Genomic DNA, 10927 nt, shown 5'->3' with positions numbered 1-10927 from the left:
ATTGCGCCTGTGTGCGTGTGTTGTGTACATACAGCAGTTTTCAACACGCCCATGTATAATTTCCCACCTGTTGGAGAAGGCAGAAAGTGATAGGGGTTGGTGGCGCTTCCCCACCCATCTGACAAGAAGAGAGTTCCGGGTTCGTCTCAGCCGAGAGCTGCTCGCGACTGCTGCTTTTATCACTGCGTCCATACGGCGGGACCATGTCTCTTTTAATGGATAACCAATTCAGAGAGCTCCCTCCTGACAAGTCGATAGACACAAAGTTGTTCCTGGAGGCTGTCTCTCATATCCCTTCATTTTTTGGTGAGTATACCTCCACCTGAACTCGATAAAACACACACGGCGTAATAACTGTATGAGACGCTGGTGGCGCGGTGCTGTCGCCGTCACGGCTCATACTTTGCTTACTACCTTCACATGAAATGTTGATTCACATGACTTGTCACTTGGCTGTTCCCTGGACGTGGTTATTATACACATACCAGAAGCGGAGCTGCTGGGTCACGGTGGGGATCTGAACCAGCTGCGGTTGTGCAGCCTATAGAGAAACTCTTTGTTTACTCATTGAACAGAGCACACATTGGCCTCATTGTGCCTTAACTGTGCATTCACTGCATTTCCCCCTCTGTAGCCTACGTAAAGACTGATTTGTATTCATCCTCCCCTCTGAGCCAGGGACATTTGTAATGAAGTCATTCATATTTTATTGCTTGGCTCTCAAATGTCTTTCTCTTTCAGACTGCTTGGGATCAGCAGTATTTTCAGTCATCAAATCAGACATTAATGGCAATATAATGGTAAGATACAGATCTGTCTGCATTTGTATACCTCTGCTAGTGCACAGGTGTGTTTTCATACCACTGTTAGGACTTCAAATATGAATTGGAGCTCTGTGGTGTAGCTCCCACATGCAAATCCGACCTAAATGTCTATTTTTTCCAGAAAATTAAAGGAGTATATATTAAGGATCCTGCCAAATACGTCACCCTGCGGGACATTCTGGAGGCAGAGCGAGAAGCCCATGCAGCAGAATGGCCTAAAGTTGGAGCAACATTAGCTCTGATGTGGCTGAAAAGGTGAGCACTCCCTGAACTTAATGTTATGTCATACTGTATGTTGAACTTTCAGCTGCTGAACAGAAGCAGTCAGGTTTCATTTATTTCTTTTTTCTTTTTTTATACTGGGTCTCTCCTGCAGGGGTCTCCGTTTCATACAGATTCTGCTGCAGAGTTTGGCAGATGGAGAAAGGGATGAGAACAACCCCAACCTAATTCGGGTTAATATCACCAAAGCCTACGAACAGGCGCTGAAGAAATACCACGGCTGGATTGTTCAAAAGATTTTCAATGTGAGTTAAATGTCCCCCTTTTGTTGTTCTTAATAGTTTATTGTAATATAATAGAAAGAGTGGACAAAACCTGACCATGCCAATGCATTAGCCCATTTGAACTGTAGTTTGTGTTGTTGTGTTAATGGATCACCTCAAATAAGGTGTTTCTGTTATTTTGTCTACCATAAACACCATATTTGCTATTATATTACATTTATATGATGTGAGCCTATTTATTCTAGCTTAAGTGACCTTTCAGTAAACTCACTTCTACCTAATGATTATGGAAGATTTTTTTTGTTTTGTTTTATACATTGCAGGCAGCATTACTTGCAGCTCCCTACAGATCAAACTTCCTCAAGGCGCTGTCAAAAGGAGAGGAAGTGAAAGAGGAGGACTGTCTGGCAAACATGCATCAGTTCCTGGTTAATTACTCCAGCACTGTAGATGCCATCTACGAGATGTACACAAATCTGAACGCAGAGCTGGACTACACTGTTTGATGTCCTGGGACACAACTGGATTGGACGTGCAGTAGTCTCCTACGGCTTTATGCTCTCGGTCATACCTCTCAGGTGTCAGACAAGTCCAGTTTTAATAGGATTGTTTTATATTTTCCTTTCAGTGTGGTATTTATTACTTTGATTATGCCTTACTAAATATAAACACTGTATATTTGGTCTTAAACAAATGCCTTGAATTTAAACATAGTAAAAGGTTATGTATTTGTTCTTGTATATAATTAATTTCAAGTAATTGCAGGACTATTACAGCAACAGTGCAGCTCTCACTCTTATGCAGAATTATGTTATTGTGTGGGTTGCTGATTTATTTATGACATTAACAGATGTATTCTTCTAGACTGTAAACACTGTTCACACTGTACAGGAAGCTGTTTCTCTCAATGCCTCACATTCAGAAGTTCTCTGCCTCTTGAGCCCTGGAGTTACCTCCACTGTTAACCTGGGAGCAGCGGCCCCAGTAGTAGTTTTAAACTTTAACAACCCATTTCAGTTGTGTATTGACAACTGGAATCCACTTAGTGCCTTGGTTTTACTTAACAAATGTACAATATTTTCAAAGTAAGCTCAGAATTAATATATTTGCAATTCTATTTCACCTACAAAATAAGAGTTAGCAGAGCCAGAACTGATTTTTTTTTTTCTCTTTTTCTGAGGGCTTCACCTGTGTGGAGTTTGTGTTGAGTAAGAAGGTGTGGTTGACTTGTTTGTTTTTGTTTTGGTTTTTTTGAAATTGTTCTGTGGCCTGTTTTGTTCCATTGTATGTCTCAACTGACCAAATGTCAATTACACATAATGTCAAACAATATTTTTAATTTCGAGAGACGGCACATCATGTGCATATTTATTAAATACTTAATTAGATCCACATTTTCTGTATCAATACTTATAGACAGGCTGTTTGTTTTGTTCTGTTTTTATCAACTATGATCAAATTAGTTATTACAGGATTTTAATGTGACTTAAAATTAAAAAATGAGTTATACAACCATAGACTGTAGAAAAGAAGGTTACAACTTAGTTGAACGTCTAACCAATAAAAATCACAGTTCAAAAATTAAACTCTAGGTGGCGATATTTGCTTGGTTTTTGTCTCCTTTATTCCCATTGATGATGCAGTTACTGCATGAAATATTTGAAATTATGTTCAGTGATAAAAATCATACACTATATACAAAGTAGATCCAGTTCCTGTCTTTACCAACTGAGATCTTAAATTACTCACACACACTGTGTTAAAACTGTTTTATGTTGTTAATTTTGCAAGAGCAGTTTTGTGCATTTTCAAAAGCTCTTTTGGTTGACCACAGTTTGATTTACTCAGTAAAAATATTTTTGAAGCCGATTGCTAAAATAAAAAGGTTAATACAGTTAACATCAGCAGTAAATCAGAGGAAAATCCCCTCTCTTCTTCATGTCTCCTAATCCCCCAGATCAGCCAACCTCTTCTTCTGCCCAGTCTCACTTATCTGAAGTGTGTCCCAGAGGCTGAAGTGGCTCTGGTTCCTCTCCCAGAGGAGCCGAGCCTGAGCTAATCATCTCTGAGCGAGAGCAAGAGGAGCATGTCTGTAATCCTGTAGGTTTATCGGCAGAGCGGCCTGGCCTGGCCTGGCTGATAGATAGGATGGAAAGGCTCCAAGCAAAGCCAGGACACAATAGGCTAAAGACAGGAAATCATTTACAACAATGCCTCAATGACAAAGCCACTGACCTTTAACTCTGAAATATTTTGTTATCTACAATGAGGTAATCAATTGAATATTGCGGTTTTATTCCCACCAGTGCATCTAATGCCATTATTCACGCCATCTAGGTTATTTGTTTTGGGGTGTGCATTTTATGTCTATGGTGACCTAAACCACATTACTGCTATAGCATCCAATTTTAGGAGGACAAATGATGCAAAATAAGAGGTGCAGGCCCGCCGCCATCTAAGATTAGCAATTCAATAGCTGGGTAACGGCAAGCCCATTTCTACTTAATGTGAGCAGTAATATTCTTGTGGATTTATCTTCAACAAAGCATGTACTGTTCATGCACAAATGTAATGTAGGAGAAGGCCTGTACATTATCATTTACATATATGTATTTTGAAGTATTCAATGGCTTCTGCCTCAAGCGTTGGCCATCCATCTAGACTAACAAAATTCACTACAATAAAATTAGCACTTGCATCATTTATAGAGGAACTGGTCCAATATGTTTCCACTAAGGACTGACTTACATCATATTATAAACCTCCAGTGAAAAGATAGATCTTTAAAAAATGAGATCTATGACTGAAAAAGAAAAAAAGACTTGCCTGGTGGTTAAGCCTTAAATCCCTTTGCAATAAAACCAGGAAAAACATCTCATCTTTCCACAACTAGTTTATCATTCATGAATATAATAACACCGTCTTCTCTGCTGCATGTCTGGCAGATAATAACTAATGATACGTAATAACACAAACTATTAACTGGGTTTAGAAAATTTCATTTACTTGACAATCCTTATTAAGAAGAGGCAAAAAAAGGTGAGGGATTAGGGTCATACATTGCAAAATGTAGTTATTTCAACAACATATTTCATGGAGAGCGCTCACATGTTCATATATAATAATTGCACTTTATAATTATAGAGATGGTTTGCCATATAACTCAACAGGCTGATATAAATAAATAGTATTACAGAACCAGTGCAGACACACAAAGTACTACTCAGTCACACATCTCACACCATCAGAGATAATATAGCCCTACGAAGAAGATATTGTAAATGATTCAGGTGGCCTGCTTACTAACGTGGCACTCCATTATATGCAGGTATTGTGTAACAGTGTCACAACCTTCCAGAAAAAACAAAAAACATTATTTCGTTTGAGAAAAATGTCCACACAATCTCTTAAAATTTAAAAATGCTAACAAAAATACAACCAAAGGGCACATCTTGCATGAATTACCACAGTTTGGATATGCAACAGTCCTAATACATTGTGCTGAGCATGACTACATTAAATCAATTAGGGTGTTAAATCACATAACTTTTAATGTCTGCATAACAAAACATATATTCACATTTGTATGCAAATGATCAAAAGGTTTCCCCATACAGTGGCCAGGACATTTGCATCATATTGCAGAAGCTGGGGCACTGCGTGTGTCACTGAAAAGTGGACAAAACAAAATCCACAACAAAGCAGCAGACAACCAAAAGTTAATAATTAAGGAGTGTTCCCCCTCAAATAAGAAGCCATTTTATGTAAAAAATATACAATATATTCACAAAAACTGTTACCAGCGATCCTTCCCAGATTCAAATAAATGTTTTAGAAGGGTACCAATGATTATATCAGTTCAGTAAATTTCCATTTTTGTAAAGGCCTACAGAGGAATCACCTGCGAATATACATTTCATGTTCAAATGTAATGGGAAATTCTGATTAGGTGCTCAGCATCAGTATTAAATGAGGAACAGCAGGCATATTTGAGATATTTAAGATATAAAAATAAAACATGAAAAGTCCATAAGATAAACCTGTATCTTAAGTCATGATTATCATTTTCCTTTTCCGGCTTATAACACAAAGCCTTCTACAAATACAGTACATGCACAAACTAAAAATGCATGTCTCATTCTCATAGATATCTAAACGGACACACTTCCATCGTCTATAAAAAGGTTTGTCATTTCTGCATCCCGCTGTGTGGCAGTGCCACATCTTATCTGTAGACGGGGAGCTGGATGTGGGTTTGCTGGTGGTGCTCCAGCAGCTGAGGCATCCCCATGGCTTCGTACCCACGGCCCAGCATGCGCTCTTTGATGCAGGGAGGGTGGATCTCACTGATGAGGCACTCCAGAGACTGCAGGCTGCTGCTAAGTACTGCAGCGTGGCACAGGCTAGAACTAGGCAGCCCACAACAGAGGTTTTGGTCTGTGCTGTAGGCCTGGGTATGAGGAGGAAGAGGAGGATGGAGCTGCGGCTGGTGGTGTTGGTGGCAGTTTGGGTGGAGATGGGGATGGGAGAGCCCCAGGTCTCTAGGCCTGGCTGCGCACGTACCTGTTGCCAGCACCTGAGAAGTATAAGAGTCGCTATTAGGGGTGGCCACAACACTATCCCAGAGAGGAGCAAAGTACTGTCCGACAGAGAACTCCCCCTGTATGGCGGCACAGTTCAGAGAGGAGCTGCTTACCCGCTCCTGCCCAGCGCCCACACTGGCAGGAAGTGGCCTATATGACAGCTGCGAGGAACACGCCAAAGGGAGGCAGGTTTCAGGAGGCTGGCCAACCCCAGCCTCTGCTGCTCTGTGCCCCTGAGCACTGTTATTCACACTGTACATCCTCACTGCTCCCTGCTGATAGGGCTGCTGCTGCTGCTGCTGCTGAATTTGATGTTTATGCTGCCACACGGTGTAGTTTCCTTTCTCTAAGTACCCAGCTTTGGCTATGTCTGCACTCTGTGTAGGTATCACTGCCCCTGTGAACGCCAGACTGCTCTGGGGCGGCACTCCCAGGACAAAGTCTGAGTCTGAATGTGCCACCGCAGCCACAGCCTGCAGAGAGGGGCTGGCTCGAGCCTCTCCCCCCAGCTGCAGGGCCTGGCTGTGGGGAACTCTGCTCATCTGCCTCATCAGGCTTTGAACCTCTGCCAGCTCAGACTGGGGGGCCAGCCTCTGATCTCCGGAGGCCATCCCTGTGCTAGAACAAAGTGTCTCAATGGGAACATCAGGAGGCTTACATGAGCTTACATGATAGGCCTTATGCCCGTGTCTGGCTGTGTAGCCATTATTCAGAGGATTATTATACGGTGCCACAGAAGTCTGGGTGTTTGCATGTTTAGTTCTCTTGCCCTCTGAGTTTTTCACCACACCTTTGACCACCACAGAGGCTTTGAGGATGGCCAACAAGCCCTGGTAGCCTCCTGAGTACGGGTGTGAATAGGGGCTATAGCGTTGGCCTGTGGTGTCTAAGCCGTTGACTGTTTTGTTAAGCTGTTTATGTTGTGGCACCCGGACGTCAGATGGAAAGATTTTGATGGACAGAGGGCTGTTGGCGGTCTTCTGGGCAAAAGCGTCCAACTCTGCAGGAGAAGGGTACCGAGAAATCATGGAGGCTGGCTCGCCTGAGAAGAAAGACAGAAACAAGTGATTATTCTACAAGCAGCCTGAAGACATCTTGTATCTTGTGTTTTCTGTTGTTTCTTCCTTTCAATCTCAAACCTGTTTTAGGGAATAATGGCAGACATCAACATCTCGCATAAACTAATTTCAAGGGAGGGAAACACCTCCAGCACTGTTTGATCAGTTCTTAATGAAATTAATTCAGACTTAGTTCAACCCAAAATTAGTTTACCCTGGGAAATCAAAAGACGAGAGGTGGCAGCAGGAGAGGGGAGAGGACCTAATTTTACTGAAATGGCGCCAATGAGATTTGATGACATTTAGCTGTCAAACCACAGCAGGAGGAGCCAAATGAGAGCTGATTGTAGTAACTGTAAAAAATGTCAAAAGGTGCTTTAGACTAATATTTTTTAAGACTAATATATCTTTAAAATTTTACTTAAAAAAAAGAGATCACTGATTGGAACACACCTTAGCATAAGCATAGTTAATCATTTCTAAGATTACTGATGAAAATGTCAGAAATTGGCCTAAATGCTAAAATTCTTCCAAGCTGATCCACACCTCGTTTTTAGTCGTTTCTCATTAACTTTGTAATCATTCGAGCATCACCAGTTTCCTGCCTGTGAAATTTTGTTCCACTTTATGCTTTTATGAACCTGAACTGATTCTACTGTAAAAGCTTGGAGCCTAAACTGTGAAGGAAAAGTTGATGCAGATGGAAAAAGAGCAATCACCAAGAGCACTGCCGACGGAACTGTGTGCGGGAAAGCTGACGGGACAAACTAAGATTGGATTTAAACACTATTATTCAGGCAATTTCATGGCTGCTTAACTCCTAGAGACAAAGGAAAGGTGGAAAACGCGCCCCATTTAAAAACAATAAATCACCTGGTAGAAATTACCGCCACCTTTCAGAGTGACACTTTTATGGAATTTCCTGACATAAAAAGAAAAGGCGCTGAAATTAACCTAGATCAGGCTTTAAGTTGGTGGAAATCATAGCAGGCAAAAGAACAAGGCTGTAATCTGCAATAAAAGGGCGAAAAATAAAAACAAAACACTTCATTTCATTTTCAATAACAAAACCAATTCCAGCTATGCAGGGGAGAGCTCACTTGTTGTTCCCATTTGAAATTGATTTGGGAGTTCATTTCATTTCAGGCCTACATTGAGCCTCCCGACTGTGAAAATGATTCAATCTACAAGATCCATCTCATGAAAGAAATAAATTGGGTGTTTTAAAATGGAGGTACGGTGGAGTGTTCAATCCATCCAGCAATCTCCCAGCGGAGCAGAAGGAACAGCACCATGGTGCCAGGAGCATAAATGAATCCTACAGAGAAATACAACAAAGCAAAACACGGCTTATTATGTATCACAGCGTAGTGCTGCTATAGAAAACCAGGACATCTGGGGTGTTGGAGAGGTATTTAAACTGTATACCACATCAAGATGTGAGCTCACTCTTCTCTGGTTTCCCATAATCCCACTCATGGAGAAAGCAGTAACAGGAAAACCAGCTGCAATTTCTGGCCTTTGGCTAAAAACTGAATATTTATGACCACAAGTGATAAGTAGAAGAGGTTCATATCCACCTGAAAGGAGCTTTGATGATGAGAAGCGATGACACATTTAAAAATATAATCAGTCCTTGCAATTACACACACCAGCATTGACACTACTGCTCAAAACGTGTCTATTTTCTGCCTTGGATAAAGTTGCTCAATTAACAAAGATAGATCATTTAGCAAAACAAAGCATTTTAGCTGTTTCTTGTTCAGTAAAATGTCAGTGTCAAGCCTTGCAGCCTGCGACTGGCTTGCTGTTCCGCAACACTTCAAACACTTTGAATGCTAACACGTCTTCACAGGGTGTCTGATATTGTTAGTCCAGAGATTACAGCCCTGTCAGAGCCATGGAGACACAACACAGCTGCACTTCCCACTGTGGCTGCCTTAATGTGGCACTATGGAAACCTCATTAGCAAATAAGCCGTCCCCACTCTGCATTCACATATTTATCATCTGAGGACCACCACTGTGTGACATATGCATAAAAAAAGGGAATCATTTTAGCTGATCCTGACAGAAGCCCAACTGCTGGGTAATGTGAAGTTAAAACTGAGATCAGAAACACCATGACCAGCATTAAAGCTGCTCTAAATTACAACCAGAGGCAATTGTTTCAATCTTGAGGACATTAATACCAATCAGTGGTGCTAAATGGCAGTAAACTCAGCATAGCACATCATGTTTATCAGTCAGTAGTGGCTTTCCCAAAGCATGTGAAGTCATTCTCCACAATATTTGCTCATTTCACTAGGCCTTCCTGAAAAACACACCCAAGTAAAATAGTGCCTAAAATGTGTGGTTCATTAATTACAATCGGGCCCTATGACAGCGGAAGTTTCTCTCTGAAGGTACCAAAAAGGCAAGGGCATACTGTACGTCACCCAAACTCTCAACATTACTCATTACTTATATTATTACATTGTATTATACCGTACATACTTATCAACCTCTAAATCCACTTTGGTACTTACACTTATTTTAGCTTTTATACTTATATCCACTTTGTACTTAATTTATCTTACCTGTATTATAGACCTGTATTATAGTGTATTGTATTTTGATTTGCTTAGTACTTCTATTCCTTCTATTCTCAAGTGTGCATTGATGTGATAGTGAGCAGCTGTAACAAAAGAGTTTACCCTCGGGGATCAATAAAGTATTTCTGATTCTGATCTGATTCTGAACATGTGGGCCCATGCATACTAGTGAAAGTGATAATTGATGACATGCATAAAGTATCGCTTCTATGGTGTCCAAAGAGGTAATTTGCTCCCTCCAAAATTAGGATAAGTTTGAATTGGAAAGCTTTTGCAGTGCATTTTAAACAGCTGGTGTATTTCAAAATGTGCATCAGTCACTTCCAGCTCATTTTGGCCTTTATCCTGAAAACAAGCAAACAAAAAAGTAAAAATGTTCAAATGAAGCCTGCTTTCCCCTCTAACCTTCTTACTTATTATTAGGCTACAATAATTATATTCAGTCAGCTGTGGCTCTTTTAAATCCCAGGCATTTGAACTGCAGCACAAAAATGTATGAGCCAGTAAATATTTTCACCTAGGACCACCTTAGGAGATGAGATTATTCATGTCATTTTTCCAATAGCTTTGCATTAATGCAGGCTTAATTTTTAGTACATAATCAGCACATAGTCCAGAGGAAATGGTCTGCATACACTATAGACAAACTGAAAGTGGCTTAAATCACATTACAGCTTTTTCCCAACCTGGGGGTTGAGACCCCCGAAGGTCACAAGATAAATCTGAGGGTGCGAGATGATTAACAAGCTAGGAGAGAAGAAGAAACAAATTCTGATGCACAAAACTATGTTTATTTTCTACTTTATTCCTTTCTAATCTTTGCTATTTTGTTTTACCTCTTCAGGACGATTAAAATAAAACAATGTGAGAAGGGAACATTATTCTTTGATTTAACTGCTCACACCTCATAGACATTAATGTATTTAATTCTATTACAAATATAAATAAGACATTAACAAGTCATTTTTTGTGAATTAACAAAACAATTGTTTCTCCTTTAGATTGTCAACTGTGCATTTCTTTGTGACATGGTTTCCTGTTTTTCTTTATTGAGAGGCACTGTAGTCACACAGCAAAATTCAGTGGTCTAAAATAAAGATGAGAAATGAAAACAAATACGAGTCTGTTCACATGACAACGGGGAAATGGCAGCTGTGGGTTGTCAGGTAAGGAATGGCAGAGAGATAATTAGCAGTCTGACCTTAAGCACTTAATCACCCTGAACCTGCAGACTGCACGCTGTTTCACTCTTCAGCTCTGACAGAGAGCACAGGCGCAGAGGCAGACGAAAAACAGCACAGAAAATAACATGAGCCACTTTTTGCAAGCAACCTTGGCTGAGGGCATCATGCAGTGCTTACAA

General features: G+C 40.6%; 2 protein-coding genes across 8 annotated transcripts in view; one reads left to right on the top strand and one right to left on the bottom strand.

Annotated features, from left to right (window-relative positions):
• The first annotated feature begins 95 nt into the window (after positions 1-95).
• LOC122865130 (glycolipid transfer protein-like) lies at positions 96-2931 on the top strand. The gene is made up of 5 exons (XM_044173119.1): positions 96-306; positions 742-800; positions 946-1079; positions 1201-1351; positions 1654-2931. The coding sequence occupies exons 1-5, from the start codon at positions 204-206 to the stop codon at positions 1834-1836; spliced, it is 630 nt and encodes a 209-aa protein (XP_044029054.1). The 5' UTR covers positions 96-203; the 3' UTR covers positions 1837-2931.
• A 1382-nt stretch (positions 2932-4313) lies between these two features.
• The window catches only part of LOC122865128 (protein FAM222A), a 24731-nt gene continuing 18117 nt past the window's right edge, over positions 4314-10927 (bottom strand). For 6 of the 7 annotated variants that reach the window (XM_044173117.1, XM_044173113.1, XM_044173114.1 and 3 more), the window contains one exon: positions 4314-6955. In XM_044173117.1, the coding sequence (XP_044029052.1) occupies positions 5556-6955 (1400 nt within the window). In that variant the 3' untranslated portion in view covers positions 4314-5555. The remainder of the gene's footprint in view (positions 6956-10927) is intronic. The other variant, XM_044173118.1, reaches the window with a different exon arrangement.

The sequence above is a fragment of the Siniperca chuatsi genome, linkage group LG18 (assembly GCF_020085105.1).
Source record: "Siniperca chuatsi isolate FFG_IHB_CAS linkage group LG18, ASM2008510v1, whole genome shotgun sequence".
Classification (NCBI taxonomy): domain Eukaryota; kingdom Metazoa; phylum Chordata; class Actinopteri; order Centrarchiformes; family Sinipercidae; genus Siniperca; species Siniperca chuatsi.
Note: the sequence above shows the minus strand (reverse complement) of the source record. Positions and strands in the feature narration are given on the sequence as shown.

What these genes read in the sequence shown, in the direction of transcription:
- LOC122865130 (XM_044173119.1), top strand. Translation starts at nt 204, where the DNA reads ATGTCTCTTTTAATGGATAACCAATTCAGAGAGCTCCCTCCTGACAAG. An exon ending in TCATATCCCTTCATTTTTTG is followed by an intron (nt 307 to 741) that starts GTGAGTATACCT and finishes TTTCTCTTTCAG; the next exon opens with ACTGCTTGGGATCAGCAGTA. An exon ending in TTGTTCAAAAGATTTTCAAT is followed by an intron (nt 1,352 to 1,653) that starts GTGAGTTAAATG and finishes TATACATTGCAG; the next exon opens with GCAGCATTACTTGCAGCTCC.